Raw genomic sequence first — 24,107 nt, 5'->3', positions numbered from 1 at the left:
ATAGATATATATATGTATAGAGAGACAGATTTATATGTATAGAGATACAGATATATATGTTTATAGACACATATATGGTATATATATATATATATATATATATATATATATATATATATATATATATATATATATAGATCTATAGTTTGTTGTCTTTGGGAAGACCGGAAGGAAAAAAGTGATTCTTACGCCAACACATACGTCACTTTTAATTACTTTTGACTTTCGTCCAACATTTGCGTGTTGGACGAAAGTAAAAACCATTAATTTAATTACAAATAAATCGTTTTTAAAAAAAACCACAAAAACGCAAATTTAATTGACCAGAATGTTTTAAAAACATTCTGAATGTTTTTAACAATATAAACAATGTTTTTATTTTTATTTTTTTTAATAAAATGTTTTTATTTTTAATTTTTTTAATAAAATGTTTTTATTTTTATTTATTTTTACTGTAAATCATGCGCGGAGTGTTGCTACATCGACTATCTTATAGCCTGACTCGCAAGGGAGTGCTGCTACATCGACTGACAAATAGCCTGACTCGCAAGGGAGTGCTGCTACATCGACTGACAAATAGCCTGACCCGCAAGGGAGTGCTGCTCCATCTACTATCTTTTAGCCTGACCCGCAAGGGAGTGTTGCTACATCGAGTGAGGGTTTTGTTGGGGCAGGCAGTCTCAATTAATAAAAAAAAATAATTCCGGTCTTGCATTTTAATTTTTACTTTTTGTCAACAAAATATGGAAAAAACTTTTGGACAACATCTACGGGTTGTATATATATATATATATATATATATATATATATATATATATATATATATATATATATATATATATATATATATATATATATATATATATATATATATATATATATATATATATATATATATATATATATATATATATATATATATATATCTGTATCTATATACATATATATCTGATAGTAAAAGGTTACTACATCTGTCCAAGATCATCTGTACACTTTTGTCTAAAATTATCAATTTTTTTTTTACTCTAGAGTAATTCTATGTCAAAACAACCAGGCCATGCAACCCTATGTCCTTGGATTTTCTTTATATTTTTACCATAATGGTTGTAAATTTTTACCAGTAATGGTTGTTTTAATTTTGGCTACTATTATTGTTTTGGTCATTTTCCGCCATTTTTAAATTTACATTTCTCCTTATAAAACCAAGTCTTTAAACATGTGAATTCTGAAAATAAGTGACTTAGTTAATCTCAAGGTGAGGAATTTGAATATATAAATAACAAACTCATTTTATAATTAAAAAGTACCTAAATATCAATTATAAATGTTAAAATAATGGACACCTGCCCCAGTAAAATTTTAAGGTGGGCGGTAAATTTTTTAAGCTCAAAATTTCAAATTAGATCATTGTATGTTTTAAGAACATTGTGTGAAAAAATCATTTCTGCCAAATACATAGTTTAAAAATTAAATGAAAAATATTACAAACAAAGCAAATATAGTATATTTCACTTATCGTAGTATTCAAAGTAAATAAAATTGATGCATACTTAAATTGATATACAATTTTTTATAATATATCCATTAAAAAATTATTGATTTACAAATATATACTTATTAATTTTGTAAAAATCTTTTTTTGAAAGTTCATATTTGTCTGATCTTATTGTTGGTGCATTATTAATGTTGGTGCATTACATTGGTGATAGGTATCCAACGATAATCATCCCTTTTCAGCCATAAAAACCGTTCAGATGGACAGTGTGGATGCATAAACTTTATTTTTATATTATTATATTCTTCATTTTTTTCTTCGACTACTGCAATCCACCAAAACGAGTCATATGTACATGCGTAATATTCGTACTTCTGCATTAGCTCAAAATTTACTAAACTTACATTTTGGTTACTTGATTTTTAGTTATTAATAGATTTTGGATTTATATCGTTACTAGTTCTTTTAAATAACATAGATATTTTCGAAACTGGTATGGAACATCTTTAGAAAGATGTAATTACATCTGGTAATTTTTTTCCAAGTCTAATAACATCTGGAAGTATTTTCTCCAAATGTAGTTACACATGAAAAAATTTCTATATGTAATAACATCTGGGTAAAATAATGCATTATTAGTTGATTCATCTTAAAAATAACTTCTTCTTAAAATCTACAAATGTAGTTGCACAGTTGTTATTACACTTAGATAATTTAAAAGATGTAACTACATCTGTAAAATCCAAAGTTGTAGTTGCACATATGCTATTACACTTTGATAATTTAAAAGATGTAACTACATATGTAATATTCATTTAATTCTTGCACAGATGTTATTACACATCAATGAAATTTTAGATGCTATTGGACAGATGTTATCATACCTCATATTTACAAATGTTGTTGGACAGATGCTATCATACTTCATATTTACAAATGTTGTTGGACAGATGCTATTAGACAATGCAAAAACTGATGTTGTTACCCTGACCCATCTGTATCTAAATACATATTTATCTGTATCTATATACATATTTATATGTATATAGATATAGACATTTATGTATATAAATATATTGACATGTTTAGATATTTGTATTTACATTATATATGGATAATTAAATAAATTATATTTATAAATTTGATTTATTAAGTGTTGGTGGGGTAAAGATGGAGGTCCTGAATCTAGTCATGGTAGTAGTGGATATACCAACCATAGCAGTTCCCACTATTCTTCTAGTGCAGCTAGCTATCAGCAAAGTATGCAAGACCAAAGCCAGTATGCACAAATGACACCACAGCAGCAACAACAATATATGCAATACATGGTAAGACAGGCTAGCATTAAATTATATTAAGTTTAAATTAATTTTTTTCCTTTAAATTATTTATCTTATTAAATGTTACATTTTAAATTTATCTAACTGTTCTGGACAGACTAAATGCAAATGTTATTTATGTAAGATTTGTTAGCATGTGTTATAAATGTTATTTATGTAAAATTTGTTATTTAAAATTTGTTATGTGAAATGTTATTTATGTAAAATTTGTTAGCATGTGTTATAAATAGTTTTTTTTTTTTTTTTTTTTTTTTTTTTTTGCTGTTGTTCACTCATTAAAAGGATAAATTTTCCCTCACTTTCAAGTTTAATAATCTTCTTACTATATTTCTATGTTTACACAAACTTTTGCTTTTGACTTAAAAAGTTCGTTTTAAACTTTGTTTAAGTTAAATTCTTTTTAAGAATTTAGTTTAAACAAAGATTTTCACAATTTAAGAAAACAGCCATAACATTTATATCCTTGTTTACATTATAAATATGTTTATAATTTTATAATTGATATTACATTGATTTTAGAAAAAAGTTTTTAAATTATTTGTCTTCATACCAATAATTTAAAAACCTTTTAAATTTATATATATGTATATATATATATATATATATATATATATATATATATATATATATATATATATATATATATCAACTAGTGAATATTTATTAAATTAAGTATAAGCTCATCTACACAAAAAAAACAACCAACAACAACTAGTCAATTACAACTCTATTGACTAGAGAGCGATATCTTTTGCTATTGAAAATGATACTGATAACAGAACACATCTTTGTCATTTAAAACTTTACTTTTGCTATTTTAAAAGATATTTCTTGTGTTAGTGGAAGAACTCAATCTTGCAAAGCTGTTTGTAATTTAAAACAGTGCAAATAAAATTTTAACACTGTTTTAAATCATCTGCATTAGCCAAAAAATACGACATACATTAGCTATAAAATACAACAGTTGCTTTAGTAGAACACCTAAAGATATAAACACTATAATAGATTATTACTAGTGGTGTATCAATAGCATATTTGTGGCTAATGGGATGGATGGGAAAAGAGCGATGCCAATAAATTAAATAATAAATAAAATTTTGAAAATATGAAACCATACAACTTTATATCGTGTAGATTTTTTCACGGAATCAGTACTGGTAAACAAATACTTAAACCCAAATCAGAGCCAAACCATTATTTTAAAAGATATTAGAAAAACTCAGTTAAAAAAATATACATTTTTTAGTTGTTTTTTTTTTACAAAAGAAAAATTTCAAAAATTAAATACAATTTTAGAGGAACGCTTTTTATTTCAATTTTAAAATAAAAATGGTACCTAGATAAGCGTTTACTTAAAGTTCTTAATTAATTTATTAGTAATTTAGATATTTACAACAATCATATAGAAATATAAAGGGCTATACTTAAACATATTGATAGCAATGCTTGATTGGTTACTTTAAAGTATAACAATAGAACAATAAAATAAAATTACACTACAAACAACATTAGGGTAATAAAAGTAAATATACATTATATATAGTACATTTAGCTGTTAAATTAAATCTTATAAATATCATTTTAAGAATAAACAAATTTGCCTGTAAACAAAGTCAAAATAAACAATATCTCAAAAAAAATTTAATGCATAAAGTTTATTTTATTATTTAATCATCATAATACAGGATAAAACTATTAAAATGCCATCGGTTGGCATATTTTGAAACCCTATACAGACTCAGAATAGGCAGAGATATGCGCAATCTGATTTGCTGATTTTGAAAGAGAGGCTTTAGCGCGTATGTTTAAATCAAAGCAAATGTCAAAAAATGTATTGAATAATAAAAGTGAATCAGAGTAATTTTATAAAAAACCAAATAATAATTGCAAAAAAAATTATGATTTTTCTATCCAATTTTGTGCAATATAGTACAAATGCTTATATAAGCTCTCACAACTCAAAACATCCGTGATTTTCAGAATTTTTTCTTAAAAATAAAGATTTTAAAAAATTAGTTTGTTTTTCTAATTGTCTTTATAATTCTAATATATAAAAAAGACAATCATCGTAACAAACTATAAACCAGATGGTAAAACTTGACTATGCTGTGATTCTCATACGATAGATTTTTCAAAACAGTTTTAAAATTTATCTAATATCAATAGACTATTATTAACTTGGTAAATTTTTTTCAAATTAAGTTCCCATTTATGCAATCATTTAGCAAGAAAAGTATTTTGAAAAAACAGCCTAATTTCTTTTTAGAACTTTACACTTATTACTCCTATATATAAATTATATACAACACTAAAAAAGTTTGAGAATATTGGTTATTGGTTGTTATAGCTAGCCCGGATGATTTGCAACACTCTTAAATTAAAAGTAATTGTAAGCAAGAGCGAATTTAGATTACCTTTGGTAATGTATAGGTAGGAATTTAGATTACCAAAGGTAATGTATAATCTATACATTACCTTTGGTAATGTATAGTAATAAAAGATCACAGAGCATTGTAGCATAATAAGCTATTAGAAAAAATCTATAACCTGATGTCCACAAGTGTGTTTTGATATAGTAAACTGATTACCAAAAGCAGTAACTCTGAACTTACCACACCTTTATGAAAATCTAAATGTAAAAAGGTAGAAACAAGAAAGATTGCAAACATGCAAATTCACAGATGGTAAATAATATTAAATAAAGCAGCAAACTTTGATAAATTTTATATATTTATAATGCTAATAATTTATTTTACATTATATACTCCAGAAGAAAAAGAAAATATGTCTGCTCTAAAAAAATTAGAAAAAAAACCTTAAATAAAATGTACTCCATACAAATTTTATGAATAGTTTCATTATGTAATTTTTGGTATAACCAATAAAAATAAGTGTTCTTTTTTTAAATTTCTGTGAATATCTCTTGTTTATTAATATAAAAACAAAGATGCGTCATGTTTTATTTTGATGTAATATTAATAATTTTTTTTAAAACTTGCTTCTTCAAATGGAAAAGCTAATTTTGATGAAGTTATTTTTATTACAAAAATTGCCACAATTCAACTTTATTTAGTTAAATTTTTTGACTTTAATACTCAGTAAAGTTTCCGATAGATTATTATCCAATTTATTATTCAAATTATTTCCATTAGATTAATATCCAATTTTCATCCTATATAATATATATAAAGAAAAATATTGATGTACACCTTATCAGCCTTCTCAAAATTTAGGTTGAACAGTAACTTCTTCAGGGTTCGTAGATTTATATGGAACGTGTAAGCTTGTTTGGCAAAACATCTGTAAAAATTTTCTTTTTCCAAAATTTTAAATGTTAAACTGTTTATAATTAACAAGCTTAAAATTTATACTTTGCATATTTTAAGTACTTTACCAGGAGCCTGGTGCAATTGCATATAAACTTTGTATCGAGATTGCTTTATAGAACACGGACATTATATTTGATGAGAAACTCACTTAAAAATCTTGCAAAATTGCACACATTCAAATTCAAGGGAAATTTTTCAAGAGTTTATACATACAAAACACATTTTATAATAGCAAAAATATTCATAGCATGACAACTTATTTTGTTCTTTTTTTGATAATTTTCTTTTCCTTTTTTTTATTACTCTTTTTTCATTTAAACATTCGATTTTAACCACTTAGTTTAGTTTTTGAAATCTTTTTTTTTTTTCAATTAATACAATACAAAAAATGCCACAATCATTTGCCATAATCTACTTTTATTTATGCCTTAATTCACTTTTATTTGGTTAACTTATTTGACTTCAATACTTTTTCTTGCTTTTAATGTCAGTGTTTATATGTAACTGTACAAAAATTACTGTTCTGTAGACAAACATAAATATCACTTCTTTTTTTAAATTTTCAAACATTTTATAACTTAATGTAGCCTGCCAAAATTTTATTAAATTTTAAAAAAGTTTTTAATGGTTTAACACGATGTTTTATTAAAGTTACGTAATAAAAAAATATATCAGCCTCCTCCAAACTATCGTTGAAACAAAGCATGAAAACAAAATCTCCTCAGAGCTCATATATTGACATGGAACATGAAAGCTAGTTTGCAATTAGTACAAATTTTCTTTTTTTAAATACTCTAATTTTCAACTCTTTATAATAAACATGTAAATCAGTTTAAAAATAAAGTTCTACACCAGTAGTCACGTAAAACTGCATATAAACTTTGTATGCAAAAGTGCTTCACTATTAGTCTCGTACAACATACTTATATAAACTATGTATTTGAGAATGCTTTAAGGCCAAGAGCATATTTTAAGAGAAACACATTTGTAGATTTTTTCAAATTTACTTCAACACATTTTTGTTTAATTAACAATAGGTAAAATCTTCATCACTAAGATAAACTTTATTGAAATTTTTACGAGTGAAAATTCTCTTGTAAAAATAGATTTTGATACATTTTAAATACTCTGAAGAGTACTAAAATAAAATGAATTTCCTGTGTTGATAGTAACACATGACTTGTATTGATAAACTTACTATATCATTACTTTGAAATTTATTTCAAAAATCTGTTTGTTTTGATTTTAATTATATTTTTCAACGAAGTCGCACTTGCCTCTCTTTCAAAATCAGCGAATCAGATTGCTCATTTTTCTGCCTATTCTGAGCCTGTATAGGGTTTCCAAATATGCCATCGGTTGTCGGTAAATTAAAAAAAAGTCGGTAATCAATAAAAATACGCCGATTCCGATTGTGCATAAAGTGGCCGATTAATCAATACATCCCTAATTACAACGTAATATATTTTTCTAGATATTTAACAACCATGAATGTTTGTTTCACATCGAGCGTCTTTATTGTTAAGTTACAAGAGTTAAAAGAATTAAGAAAAAATATTTTTAAATAGATTTATTTTGTAATCACATAAAAACTTTTATAACTCGAAAATTATGTAACTGTAGCTACAGATATTGAAAGTTTAAATATTTTATTTAAAAATTTTAAATATTTACGAGAAATTAATTTTATAAATAAATTTTTTTAGCAATACCATCCTTATTACCAACAACAATATTATCACTATTGGATGCAACAGTATCAGGCTCAAATGCAGCAAAGTGGTGGCCAACAAGCATACCAGCAGCAGCAAACTTACCCTCAACAAACTTATCCACAACAGCAACAGACATATCCACAGCAGAACTATCAAAGTTAATATTTTGGAATAAAAATTACGTCAATGTGCTGTGATAGCGCTAATGTATACTTTATATATATACTAATGGAAGCTTCGTATGTTGACTTTTTGTGATTCTTGTATGCCCGTTGTTACGAATAAATGCCGAAGTCAAGATTTGTTTTTGCTTTTTATTAATATTTGTGTTGTGTTAAGTTTTGTGTGGTTTCTACAAACCAGCCATTTTGCAATATATTGCAATGATTGTATTTCAACGAAGACGTTAAAAACTGCGAAGTAATTAGACAATGGTTTGCTTAACTTTTAAAGTCAGACGAGAATTTTCTGAGTTGTTTGTTTGTCATCATCCAGAAACTTTATTCTATTATCACAAAAAAAAAGTCAGTTTCTGGTGGTTTTTACTTCTATTTTTTGTTGCGCCATTAAACAAAGTTGTTTTTATTTAGAAATGACGAAATAGAAGTATAGAACAGACGAGATCTCTTTTTCAAATCTTTCCGTGTACTTTTAAATTTTAAACCCTTTTTTTTCCTCTTAAGTTTACATTTTGTTCAAATTAGACAAGCAAATTATTTTTTGCATTTTTTTATTTGATTTCAGTTGCTTTATATGGCGCTTTTAGTTTTTTTGTTTGTTATGTTTTGCTATCGATTGACATGTTTAGCAACGAATAAGAGCTGATGATCTTGAGTTGGTCTTTGATGACAGAATTTCTGTCACTGTACATAAAATTTTCCATAAATGTCCATAACTGGCCTAAAATAACAAGTTTCTAGATAAATTTTACAAAGCAGAGTATTAATAACAATCCAGTTTCATTGTCGAATTTACTTGGTTTTGTTATTAGGATTGTTATATTTTGTGTTTTTAGTTTCTTCATACGCAATCATTGCCTTAAGGCAGTGATTTTTGTGAAAAAATAAATTATACATCCTAAAATTTGCATATAATGGCGGATTTTACTTACCTACTGCACCTACTGCATTAGCAATGCAATAGGTGGCTAAAGTAAAGTAAAATCCGCTTTATATGCAAATTTTAGGATGTATAACTTATTTTTTATTTCGTTTAATAAGTGTTGAATTGAAATGCATTTTTGAGTATTGACAATATTTAATGATAAACAAAAAAAATACAAACCGAAGTGTCATGTGAAAATTTTACGCAGTAAAATTAATTTCAACTAGCGTTATTTTTAAATTCAAAATGAAATTAGGTTTTCAATGTTTCAAATGATATTCCATGTTAATATGTTTTTCCAAGTAAATATTTATTAAATTAAACAGCTGATCTACATATTTTCATGCTTAAATATTTGCTCTTCTAAATATTTTGATTCAACAAATAGGGGGTGGGGGTTTAGAGGCTTATATGGTTTATAGTTGTAAAATTCATCATTCCAAATATGCGTAGCTAATTCCACTTGTATATACTGCAATATCAATGAAGTTCATCCGCGGAGTTACTGATGGTTGAACCGTCATTAAACTTATTTTTAAAGTTCCTTTCAACCATTTAATATTGAAGACAGCGATCTAAACTGCTGGCCAAGCCAACACGCAAACGGCGTATTTGTTGGGGGCCTAATTTATAAACAGCAACAACTAATAAAATCTGTTTAGTATTTTTATTTTAACTCAAACTATTTCCTCTGAAAAGGATTTATTTAAAACTGCAAACTGAAATTTAGCAAAAAAATTTCTTTTATATAATAATAAAGTTTATGCTGCACTAAATGTAGGTTCTAGTAAACCAGTTTGCTTGGATATTGCAGCCGTTGCACTTTTTAGTGCTTGTCATAAAGGTTCTCGAAGCGGTGAACTGATAAGGCGTTGACGACTTTTATCAGTAGCTGATTCGAGATAAGCACAACTCTATTTTAAAAAAACTTTTCTCTTTGAGCACACTTCTTTGTTACTTGCTGAGAAATACGATGATACCCTTACTCCGCTCGCTGGTCTATCTAAACCAATTGAGCTTTCAAATGTGTTTGGGTAATATCGTTTAATACTTATTTATCATTTTCAAATATTGAATTGCATGGGTGACAGGAATAAATTCAAAAAATGAATTTCGGAATAGTGTCAAATATATTAAAAAGGCCTAATATCGCAAAAAAAAAAAAAAAAAGGAATAGTGTTGCAAATGAATTTAATGAATAGTGTCAAAAATAAAAAAGGTAGAGTGTCGCAAAAGAATTTAATAAATAGTGTCGAAAACAAAAAAAAAAAAAGGAATAGCGTCGCAAATAGTAAAAAAATAATGTCGCGAACAGTAAAATCGTAATAGTGTCGAAAACGAAAAAAAAGGAACAGTGTTGCAAATAGTGAAAACGGAATTGAGTCATAAATAGTAAAAACAGAATAGTGTCGCAAATAGTAAAAACGGAATTGTAGTCGGAGAAAATTAGCGAAAAATAAGGTCAAACCCAGACTAAAATAGTATAATGTTGAAATTTGGCAGAGAGAAAGTCTTTGGGTGGACGTAAAAAAAAAAACCAGTTGATTGAGCTACAGTAATATCCCTTTTGGGGCAATTTTAGGGGCAAAAAAAGGTACCTTTTGACACCTTTAAAATCTTATAAACTGTATACGGTTGGAAAGAAAATTTTATCTTGATCAATATTTACATAAGAACTATGACTTATAAGCAATAAATCAAAAAATTATTCACGTTTAAAAGTGTAAAGTTCCATTCGACATGCTTGCTGTGATAAACGTTTTGTCAATATGTTTATACAATATGTATATGCAATATATGTATATGCAATATGTGATAACGTTTTGTCATAATGTTGTCAAAATATTTTTTATTCCAACAAAAACATAAAAGTTCTCTTTAATATATTTAATGAAGAACTATTAAAAATAAACAAGTGGTTTACAAGTGATAGGCTTTTGTTAAATGTAGAAAAAACTAAATTTATTTTATTCTCCAAACCTAATAAAGGTGATAATGTTCTTCTAAAATTACCTAATCTTTTAATCAATAAAACATTTATTAAAAAGGAACCAATCGTTAATTTTTTAGGAGTAATACTAGATGAAAGTTTGTCATGGAAACCACAAATAAAATACATAGAAAATAAAATCTCAATAAATATTTCCGTATTATATAAAACTAAACCATATCTTAACACTGCTTCCTTGAAAAAAATATACTTTTTATTTATTCATAGTTTCATCTCTTACTGTAATATTGTATGGGGTAGTACTAATTATAGTAAATTAAAAAACTTTATAGTAAGCAAAAACACGCATGCAGAATTGTATTTGGTGCACACAGAACTTTTTTATTTTATTTTATTTTTTTTTTTGTTTTTTTTTTTTGCCATATAAATTTATTAAAGTCGTAAAGCATAATATAAATACAAATAGCAGGGGCAAGAAGAAGACATAATTGGTCTTATCACCAAGCCCCTAAACTTTACATTGCGAATCTCTATAAAGTAAGCTTGGTGCCCTAAGTATCTATAAACTTAATATACACAAAGTTCTACAGTTCATGTTTAAAATAAAACATGGACTTTCTCCTATTGTATTTCAGTCTTTCTGTAGTGAAATCTCGCACAAGTATCCTACTAAATTTTCAATTAACAACTTTATTGTACCAAAAATTAATTTAAAATTAAGTTCTTACCAAATCCAATACCGTGGACCGTTTCTATGGAAACACTTTTCAAAATTTATTACAAAAAAAAATATTTAAAACATCTCTTTGGAACAATTCAGGAAAGAATCTAAAAGTCTCTTGTTACAAAATGACTTAAAATATCTATTTTAAAATAAATACATAAATAATATAAATTATCTAAAAAAATTGTTATTGACACTACTTCTCTTTTGTTGCAGTTATATTTTTATTTAATTTATTTGTTAAAAAACTTTAATACTTTTATATTGTTGTTAATCTTTGATATATTGCGTTATATTTCAACACTAATATTTATATTATATTAATATTTATATTTTAACTAACGTGTGTAAAAACGTGTGCTCCAGCTCTCTTATTTATTAACACGATTTATTTCATTGTAAATTTTAATATACGGCAAATAATAATAATAATAATAATAATAATAATAATAATAATAATAAATTTTCAACGTTTTGTTTGATATATATATATATATATATATACATACATATATATATATATATATATATATATATATATATATATATATATATATATATATATATATATATATATATATATATATATATATATATATATATATATATATATATATATATATATATATATATATATATATATATATATATATATATATATATATATATATATATATATATATATATATACAGTATCGGACTAAACGAGTGCAACCAAATAATGCTAATTTAGTTTCTTTATATAAAAGTGCTGCATTTTTTTAATTTAGAGAAATAACTATGTAACTGTTTAGAGACAAAGTTCTTCAAGTTTTATTCATCACAAAGTTCATTATTTGTACACGAAAATTAATAAATTAATCAAAAGTATTAAAAAAAGTTGATTTCCTTCTGGACAAAACAAGTGCAACTCAACAAAATGTTGACCAAGCTGTATTTCGCTATCAATGTTTCGTGGCGAATCCTTTGTTGTCGATCACAGCCTTGCATCTTCAAGGCATAGATTCGATCAGGTGATCAATGAAACTTTGTGGAATCGCTGCCCAGGCCTTTTGGATTTGTTTAAACAGTTGATCCTTATTACGAACACCTTCACGATTAATTCTGCGGTTGACGATCTCCCACAGGTTCTCGATAGGGTTGAGATCCGGAGATTGAGGCGGCCAATCCATCACCGATAGGTTGTTGTCTTGAAACCACTGCTTGACTACTTTTGCAGTGTGTTTTGGATCGTTGTCTTGCTGTAAAACCCATTTTATTGGCATATTCCATTCAGCATGAGGTAACATAACATCTTTCAGGATATTTTTATACATGAAACGGTCCATTATTCCATCGTTTCGATGTATTGGACCTAGACCGTTAGCAGAAAAACACCCCAAGACCATTACATTGCCTCCACCATGCTTCACGGTCTTATGGCAGTAACGTAAATCGAGGCGTTTTCCGGCCGGTTGACGTACACGGCAAATGCCATCGTTCCTAATGATGTTGAACTTCAATTCATCACTGAACAGGACCGCTCGCCATTTCTGCACATTCCAGTCAATATGAGATGTAGCAAACAGGAGTCTTTTTTTCTGGTTTTTTAGCGAAATCAGCGGTTTCTTTGCAGAGCGTCGAGAAAACAATCCGGCTTCAACAGCACGTTGTCTGATTGGTTCGGTCCGATACAGGCAGTTCTAATTGCTTTTGTATCTCGACTGATAATATCCAGGGATCCTGGTTGACGGATCTGACGATCATAGAATCCTCTCTAGAAGTGGTGGAACGCGGTCTTCCACCTTTGTTATCTGCTGCCAACTTCCCCGTAGAACGATATTTAGAACATAGTCTTGATACGGTCCGTTTTTTCACGCGATATTTATCACAAATACTTTTTTGTGACATTCCACTTACGTAATCGCCAATAATTTTCTTTCTTAGTTCCAATCCAAGACTGTCGGGAGCCATTTTTGCACTTGAAATCATGAAAATAATAAAAATAAATAATCACGCTTCTCAAGGCTTACCGTGTTACATTTACCTTGTGATGATACAATAATGCTCTGTGGAACACAACGTCTTGGTTGGATGTGGACTGTATTGATGTAATGAAACACTTGTTGTATTTCACTTCTTGTATTGATGTTCTTCGATAAAACACTTTGATAAAACTCACTTCGATAAACTGTCTTGATAATACTGACTGATTGACTTCCATTTACTGACTGAATTACATGTCGATTGACATGTCTCTTATATAGTAAAATGAACCTGTGTGAACCTGTTCTGGAAGATTCTAGATGCTTCTTTTCAATGCTTCTGGAAGCTTCTGGATGAGTCTGGATGCTTCTGAACGTTTCTGAATGCTACTGGATGCTTCCAGATGCTTCTTCTGTAAACTTCTGGAAACTTCTGGAAGCTTCTGCATGCTTCTGGAAACTTCTGGATACTTCATTTAATTATTAAAAAACTTCCGTGACGTTGACACGGACCAGACTTAAGAAAATGAAACAAATCAAAAAAGTTGCTCTTGTTTTGTCCGCTGCGAAATGGCACTTGTCAACGAAATTCTGCCTGTGTGCTGTCACCTGTCAGCTGTTTGCTCATGTCATGGCATGCTATGACTCCAGACTCCTGAACTGTTTGCTGTGGTAGTATAGTTCGTTTCGTTTTTAAGACATGTAAAATTAGGAACACTTTTTAGCATTGTTCAATGTTGGTTGCAAATGTTTGTCCAATACTGTATATATATATATATATATATATATATATATATATATATATATATATATATATATATATATATATATATATATATATATATATATATATATATATATATATATATATATATATGTATATATATTGTCTGTTTAATTCATAGTCGACAAAATTTACATAATATTGACAAAGAGTGGCACACCAGGCCACTCTGTGATGAAAAAAGTTTCACAATTATATGTTAATTGAAGATGCTCGAGCAAGAAAGTTCATATTTAAAAGTGTTTAAGTTATTTGGGTCCACTGGTTTTTGGCTTAAGGCACTCCATGGTTTGGCTACACGATTGGTAATAAAGTTGTTTCTTTCAACGCAATTTCGCCTTTATTTGTTTTGTGTGTCCACGCGGACAAAGGGTGTACTTTGAGACCTCGATGTTTGGTTGAAATTGAGGGATCTGGAAGTTAACTTTGTCGATTTTGTTCGTAATTTTGTATTGCTCAATTAGGTCTTCTCTTTCACGTCGGTCGGTTAGTGTTGTTAGGTTAAGGCTTGCTAGTCTCTGAGTATACGACAGGTGTTTTAAAGTGGCAATATGTTTTGTGGCTGGGCGTGACCAGTACTTGTACTGCAAATTCAAGGTGTGGGCGCACGTATGAAGCGTACAGTATGCGCCATAGTTACGCGTTGTTGGCTCTCGATCCATTTGTACAAGTTGTCAGACACTCCGTAAGATTTCAGCTTGTGTAGCAGGCGTCGCACAGTGGGCCAGGTGGTGGACAAAACCTAAAAAATAAATATTTATTATATTCAAAACCATATATTAAAACATATTTATGATACAGTAATTTAAAGTTTTGAAAATTGTTTTGAGTATAATAGTATCTTTTAAAGCCACAAAAATTAGTTGCGGTGTCATGTATAATGAAAAACTTTTTTTTTTAAAAAAGCGTGAAATTATTCTTTCAATTTATACATAGCTTATAAACAGTAACTTTTAAAATTTTACAAGCTTACGGAAATAGTTTATAAATTTAAAATATTTAACCGTAAAGTTTTTCGAAAAAAATCTAAAGTAAAGATAAGTCTTTATAATACACTTATAATCTGGCTTTAAAAAAACGAGGTGAATTTTTAACTTTTATTACTTTTATTTTGTCATATAATTTAGGGAACCTTCGAGAACCTATGTTAAATACTTGAACTAGTAAATGTAATATGTATACCACCTATTTGAACTAAATACACTGCCCCTAACTTCCCCATTTGGGTTTCTTTACCATTTTAAAACAATGACTTGTAACTTATGTTATTTGCTTGAAATCAACTTTTATTTCTAGTAAACAAAAATACATGTTATTTTGTTTGTTATTTAATTCAATACAAATTGCACTGTTTACCTAACAATTTCTTTGTTTTTTTGTTTAGTTTAAAATTGGTGAAAATAACGGACTTTTACAGCAAAATAAACTAGTTCCTAATGATATACGATTCTTTTCATTGATACTAACTTCTAGTTTCTACAGATATTAAACTAGAGGATTCTGAGTAAAAAATTCATTAAATTATGATGTAAAAAGTTAATAGCTGCAAACAGTGATATTTGAACAATTTTCATTACTTCTCTCATTTTAAGAGAAGTAATGAAAATTGGCTAGCTCAAGATTTTCAAAACACATACGGTAAATTAAATGCTACACCATCAGTTAATGAAGTTGGGAAACCATGCGGCTCTTTTGAAAGAGCTTGTAACAGAACAAGAAGAATAAGCCTAAGAATGTTAGTAATATTTATTTAGCCATAAATTACTTCATGCAATAAAATTGAAACTGAGAATTAAGTTTAAGTACGAAACTGGCACAAAAATTTCTGAAATTTGAAATAAAAACCCCATTAAATCTGCTTAGATATATTCACCTGATTAAACCTTATCATTAACTAATAATGGTGATATATCACTATCAATATACCAGCTTCTAAGAAATGGTGCTGAAATAAAAGGCTGCCACATATCCTTTATATAATGGCATAAAATCTTCAAAAGCTAAATGCTATCCCAAGAACATTCAAATAGATGGCTAGTCAGTACCAATATCGCTAAAAGATCTTCTAAAACACACTCTTAAAAAGCTATGTGATATATAAACTACTGTGCTAATCACAATACTAAGAAATTAACTAAACTAACGTTTATATGCAAGGCTGGTTTTGATGGTGCTACAGGATATAGTGTTTATAAACAGGTAAGTTAAAATGAAAATAGTGATGAATGAAGAGTGCCTGTTGATTATTTGTATAATACCTTTAGAACTCAGTAGACTTTATAATAATAAAAACATTGCAATATCATTCGCCCAGAATCTGCGGCCAATATATTAAAAAAAAAATAATACGTTATTATATATAGAGATGATAACTAATCTACAGACTTACTTAAAACGTCGTGAACATTTAATAATATCAATAATAGCATTTGAAATCTATATACTTATTTATATTTTTTATTTATTCCTATATATTTATTTATATATTTCAAATCGATTATATAATAATATCGGTAATAGAGTTTCAAATCTAGTGATAAATTTTCATTTTTTCCGAAGTAAATGCGCATTTTTATTTTTAAAGTTTGTTGCATCAATTTTTATTTTAAGTTTATTCCACCAGAGTTTGTTGTTCAGTTCCACGATTTTAAGAAGTTATATGATTTGAAATTAAAAAAATTTAAACCCGCGTTTTTAAAGTTTTATTAAGTTTGTTAAATAACTTTTAGTATTGGCAACTATTTAACTAAAATTTACAATAAAAGTAAGTATATCTTAATAAAAAGGGATTCTTTGGACATATAAAGGGTTTGAGTAAAAAAAAAAAAGATCAAAATAATTTTGTCCACCATATGTCTAATATCCGGCCCACTGTGCGTCGATGCGGAACTTTGTCGAATGCTTTTGCAAAGTCTGTAAATATAATATTGGTTGGGTAACCTATGCGGGCGGGTTTTTTTTTTTTTTTTTTTTTTAGTATGTTTTTTGTTTACATTTGACGTAATATATATAAATTACATATTTTTTTCAAATACAAACAAGGCTTCTAAAAGAAGATCAAATGATCTTATCGTCAGGAGCCTTTTACAAAACAGAGTACATAAAGTATTATAAAAACGCCTTTTTACAATAAGAGAACGTAAAAAATTAACATAAAAATATTAAAATAGTACTTAGATAAATAGAAACAAATTGTCAACAAGTATAAAACAAAGATTGAACATACATTTCAAAATTATTATATATCATAAGACAAATTAAAAATATTCTAAGATATTTTCAATAGAGAGAATGAGATCTTTTAATTTAATTTTAAAAACAGAATAAGTTAGGGGTAAGCCGAAGTTAGGCAAAATAATTTTGTTCCAGAGATGAGCTGCACGATAAGTGATACAGAATTGATTGAACTTTGTTCGACAGAGTGGTTTATTTAAATAGTTATTATTCCTCATGTTAAACTTGCTTAGAGGTTTCAAAATAAAAAGGTCTTTAAAAATTAAAGGAGATAAATTATACTTCCACATATAAACAAAAGATAAATTTTTATATACGTTTAGTTTATAAACATTGAGGATTTTCATTTGATTGAAAAATATTGAGGAATTTAAGAACCGATCCGCAAAATTAATTACACCGATCGCATCGGGTTCGGTCAGGATGTCGTAAGTTTCGAGTAGGCTTGTGACGCAAACTTTTCTCTTTCGGAATCCGTGTTGAGCAGAGCTGATGAGTTTATTTTTGTTCAAGTGGTCAATTATGTGTATGTGTACAAGGCTTTCCATGACGTTGCGAGGAACAGAAGTACGTGTGATAGGTCAATACCCGCTAAAAAATGAGGCGTTAATTTGATTTTGATTCAATGTTTCTCGTCAACATTGAGTCCATATTGATTTTTTGCCCAAAATGTTAGCCACTTATCAACGTTGATTTGGTGTTTACAAAAAACGTTGATCGAATGTTGCTTTTCAACGTTTAATCAACAAACATTTATTCTCATTTATTCCAGAATTTTACTATATAAGAGACGGCATTTTGATATCGCTTTTTGATGCATATATCAAAAAAATATCAACAAGTTACAATATATATATATATATATATATATATATATATATATATATATATATATATATATATATATATATATATATATATATTCTTCCTGATGAACCTACTGATGGTGAAACACAGTGTTGAAGTAATCAAAAATTAGATAAGTGTTTTTACTAATTTATATATATATATATATATATATATATATATATATATATATATATATATATATATATATATATATATATATATATATATATATATATATATATATATATATTTAATCAACTTTAAAATGTATTCTACAAAATAGAGTGCTCAATGTTCTTAAAAAAACAGAGCAATTATAAATTAGTAGGAAATCACTAAACAAATTTTTTTTTCATTTAACACTGTCTTTCATCAATAAAGACTCATCAGAAATGCTCTTATCAATAAAAAACTCATTATTTCTGATGTGTCTTTTTATTGATGAAACACAGTGTTAAATGAAAAAAAAACTTATTAAGTGATTTTCTACTAATTTATAATTTATATATATATATATTATGTATGTATATATGTATATATATAAAATATTTGTATTTAAAATTTATTTTATTGCTCAAATCTTTATTTATTTTGTAAAAAATAGTCTGTAAGTAAAGGATTTAGCAAAAAATTTATTGATAGAGCAATTCAAAGCTAACTCAAAAGAATAATGAAAGAAAGTAGACACTGCGTTAAGTAAGAAAGTTTTTTATTGCATTTAACACAAAATTTACATTTTCAAACAATTTATTTAGCGTTTGCAGCATTGTTCATTTTTAAAACTTTTCGATTGAGTTGTGTTCCCGATTTCCTTATAAATTGCCTGAATGACATTCGCAAATTTTTGCATCATGATGCTGTCGTGTAATTGCATCTAAATCAAAAATTCAAATCAAACTTGAAAAAAATAAAACTGCAGAAATTATAGCAAATAGTTACATAAATGACTGACTGGGATAAACAAAACATATTTCCTGTAAAAAAAAAAATCTAAAAAAATGCATAAAACCATTCTTACCCACTATCATATGATACAGGGTGTATGTTTTAAAATTTATCTTCAATGAAACACCAGAGACATTAAAACAGGCCCCAGCGTCCTCGCTCATTAACAACTTTCCAAAAGCAAAAGCCGATTTATATGGAGTACTACCTCCACAACGACTAAGAGAACTCATTTATTATTAAAAAAACAAAAATTACTTAAGGGTCAGAATACATATTATGTTCATTCTACATGAATGAAATTATCTTGATTTCAATACATGGATTTTTTAAATTGATTCTTGAATCACTTTTCTAATTTGATTCAAAATTTTGAAAATTTGTGGGGGCCATATGTAATCCTTGATATTAAAATAAAAAGCAACAGTAGTACCTTTTTATCTATTTTTGCCATCCAACTCAACACAACTTTTTGAAAATCTTAAAAGAAAAATGTATTAAAATAAATAATATTATTATTATTATTTATGTAAAATATTTTGTAAAAAATTAACCATGAAAAATTACCTAAATGGAAAAAATAAATAAAACTTTGATTAACACATTGAAATGTACATTCTTAAAAATTTAATTAACCCTGGCAAGACAAATATCTTTCTCAGCTATCCTCTTTATCCAAAACACAATTTTTAGAGCCATTTTCTACGTAGGTATAGATAAATTATACAAACAAAAATTAAACAAAATTTTCAAACATTCTATAGTGATTTTTATTTAAACTTGTCAACAAACATATATTTATAAAATATTTGTAAACAAAATTATATTCTATAACATATAGTTCTGATTTCTATTAATTTTTTTACTGCACACGCACACAGATTTTAATTAGAACAAAAGCAACATTAGGACTTTTTTTTACCAATATATTTGAAGACAATATCATTTTCCCTTGAGATAGATTAGTTTCTTTCGAGAAGTCAATGTTATTTTCAGCAACTGAAAAGCTTCCTATTTCACTGTGTAAATGGGGAGTTGATATCGATTTAAAAACATCTATAATTCAGTAAAAAAAAAAGCATGTTTATTTTAACAAACCATTATTTTACTTTTACAAAAATAGTTAACCTGTTTTATTTGGAATCACATTAGATGTTTTTTGGCTATTTGAACTATCAAAATAATTTCTTCCGTATAGTCCTTCATCACCAACCACAATATCTTCATCACTTTCACAGAATGTCATTGCCGTTTTTCTCCTTTAAAATAAACTTTACTTTTAAAACAAAAAAAGTACATGATTTGTATAATTCTTTATTGCAAAATTTTTTATGTATTTAAAACTAATTTTAGAAAAATTTACTTTAGCTTTGTCCCTTTTTTCTCTGCGGTGTCAGTTTCAATATTTGAAGCATCTGCTGCTTTTTCTAAGCATGAATGAGCTTCTTCATAAAAATCTAAACACAAATCTATGTACTTAAAATCATTTATCAATATCTAATGAAAATGTAGTTGAAATGTTTGCGGCAAAAGCAGGCCCTATGAGAATGAGGTGCAGTTAGTGCACTGCATAAAAATTAATGAATTTTAATGAAAAACCCATGAAAACTAATGAATTTTTTAGTTTTTAAAAAACAGCAAAAATTAAAAAAAAAAACTTTAAAAAAGTTTAAAAAAAAAACTAAAAACATTGTTAAAAAAACTTTTTTTTATAAAGACTCCAAAATAAAAATGTTTTTTTTTTAATTATTCACCTCCCCAAGGCCGAGGAGGCCACTACAGTCGAGGAGGCTACTTTTTGTGGTTACAACCCTCTCTCAACTCTATAACTCCGAAACATGAACCTTGACAAACAAGGCCGCTGCGCGGAAAAGCAAGTTGAGCGCGGTACTACCAAGGACGTGGTGGGGATCGAACTTGGAACTTCTCGCTTATGAGGCGAGCGCTCTACCACTACCGCATTTTAAACGTTGGAAATCTTCTTTAAACATTCTAAAGACATTCAGAACATATAATTTAAACAAATGCCCATTGGAATATTGGGTTTAAAATAAGTGATATTAAATGAGAGAATAGTCATATTGTAAAGGGGGGCCCAAAATAAATTTGCACCAGCACATGTTTATCCTCTCCAGTGCCCTGGTCAAAACATACAGTTCATTATCTAATTCAATTATTTTACATTTTTTAATAGTAATATGCAGACCTGTAGTGTATAAAATCCTAGCTGGGTATATCTTCCAATCAGAGGTTGGTGCCTGCAAGGTTGTGACAGCTTTACAAATTGCAGCTGAACTTTTAAATGGCGACCAGAAGCATTTCCCATCATTTTTCATCCAACTTTTAGCAATCACTTTCACTTCTTTAACTTTTCCATTTAAAAATTGACATTTCAATATTCTGGTGCAATTTAATTCTAAACAATCTTATATGTTACAAAATAAAATTAAAAATACATTAGAGATTAAAAACAATGAACTTTGTAAAACACTTTTTAGATTTATTAATGTAAAACACCAGCGTAAAATTTATAAATTAAAATGCATTCAACTCACTTTAAAATTATTCAATAAACTATATATTTGACAAATTTATAACAAATTTTACAAAATGACACAGACATTCTTTAAAAACTGATGGTCTGCAAGTATAATCAAAATTTGTTTTTAATTCAAGAAATCAGTGATCATAAGCAATATCACAATGTCTAAGCAGAAGAAAAGCATAACCACCTTTTTGAACAGGTATCATCAAGCCTTTTTTCAAAAATTCTTTTTTTTTTCAGAAAAATTGTTTTTAGGTTGGCTAATGAATTTACATAACAAACATTTATATAAGATGTTTCAGAACAATCAGAAAAAAACTTTTGAACTGAATGAGGATTTAGAGCCTTGCATTTTAAAAGATCTACAAAAACCTCTTCTACTAAAATAAACCCTTTGTCTTGAATGAAATAAACTCTCATAGATTTGATGTGATCTTTTTATTTACCACTTGGACAGAAATTTCTTTATCATTCCTTTCTCTAAGAAAAATATCCAACTTTTTTCTCTCATCTAGTTGATTCACTATTTGGGCAACAGTCTGATTTGATTTTCACACCATTTTTTTAATTTGACCCAAAAAGTTTTCAAAAGGAAAAGCTGATAGATGATCAAGACTCTCCCCAAAGTTAACATAATCATCAGCTAAATGAATCATACTATGAACATTGTATGTTACAAAGATCTCCACATACAAATTTTGCACTCCTCTAACAAACCACATAAGCAACTGTTTAGCATATGCCACTAACAATTTCATTAATATTTTTCACCATTTTATCAGAAAGCAGTATGTGCATAACAATTGAAAAAGAAATAAATAAGTTATAGCTAGTTTTATTTATTTTTTCTTTCTAAAACAAAAGGTCCAGCATAAAGCAGAAAGAATTGAAACTCTGTTGCTTTTCCACTTCTCAAGTTCATTTAAGAGTGTGGTCTACGTTGAAAATTGGATGGTGTATAACTTCGCAAATTTATGAGTTCATTTAAAATACTGCCTTTATTAGATTGACTTATTCTAATACACTGGGGACTTTTACACTAGTTTATTATAAGTTTTTTAACTACCCCAAGACATATAAGGTGCATATAGTCCAATGGGAATCCAGTTACCATTGGTAACTGGATTCCCATTGGAATCCAGTTACCAATGGTAAATGGATTCCCATTGGACAACTGAACAAGCGGAGAAAGACTCTCAAGTTAATGACCTTCTTCTTTATACAAATTATTTTTAAAAGCCATGTACAAAGTAAAGCAGTTGTTTCCAATAATCTTACACCATCTTTTTGTGTGCCAACTGCCATACATCTTTCACAGCTATGGTAGCCACTATGCCCTATAATGCATTTAACAAATGCTCTTGCAGGCGCATCACAAACAAAAGCTTTAATAGTCACCTGCAGCTGTTTATATCCATTAGTTTGCAATTTTTTCATTTCAAGAATAAAATCTTCAAAGTACTCATTCAAATTGTTTGGTTTTCCCTGACCATACCAAATTGCAACAGCATATGGTCCTTTTCTGTTAATTGTAATTAGTATAGGCCAAATGGAAGTTTTTTTACTATTGTACATAGATGCACCATCAATACTTACAATTAGATCAAGCTTTTCCTTATTTCCATCTGCTGATATATAATAATCAATTGCACTTTCAACTCCAAGATATATATAATCGCCTTCACTGACATAAAAAATTAACTTTTTGAAGAGATTTTTGTAATGTCTGCCTGCATTTCGGTATAGATGGAGTAAATTTATATAAGTGAAATAAAAGTGCATTTAAAGCATCATCTTTTATTCAGTATTTTAATGACCACTCATATAAAAAATCTTTTATTGAAGTTAGAGTATCAATACTACTGTATAAACTATTTTCAACAGCAATGTCATCAAAATCACCATAATTAAATTCAACTTTACTTAAACAAAATTTATTTTCAGGCGCACATCTTTAGAAACTTTAAAAATCTTTTGAATGTCTGAATCTAGATGAACATAATTTCCTCTACCAACAATATTGCACTCTTCAAGAAGATATTTTATTCTTTTTTCAGTATCTCGTTTTTCTTTCATAAATTCTCTTATGTATAGGCTTCTGTCACATTTAGGCATTATTATCTTTATT

General features: G+C 27.6%; 1 protein-coding gene across 1 annotated transcript in view; it reads left to right on the top strand.

Annotated features, from left to right (window-relative positions):
• The window catches only part of LOC136071797 (nucleolysin TIAR-like), a 31,424-nt gene extending 23,247 nt beyond the window's left edge, over positions 1–8,177 (top strand). Inside the window, exons 12-13 of the mRNA XM_065797117.1 lie at positions 2,650–2,823; positions 7,871–8,177. Of these exons, the coding sequence (XP_065653189.1) occupies positions 2,650–2,823; positions 7,871–8,041 (345 nt within the window). The 3' untranslated portion in view covers positions 8,042–8,177. The remainder of the gene's footprint in view (positions 1–2,649; positions 2,824–7,870) is intronic.
• Positions 8,178–24,107: the final 15,930 nt, after the last annotated feature.

Source organism: Hydra vulgaris, chromosome 05 (assembly GCF_038396675.1).
Source record: "Hydra vulgaris chromosome 05, alternate assembly HydraT2T_AEP".
Lineage (NCBI taxonomy): Eukaryota > Metazoa > Cnidaria > Hydrozoa > Anthoathecata > Hydridae > Hydra > Hydra vulgaris.
Note: the sequence above shows the minus strand (reverse complement) of the source record. Positions and strands in the feature narration are given on the sequence as shown.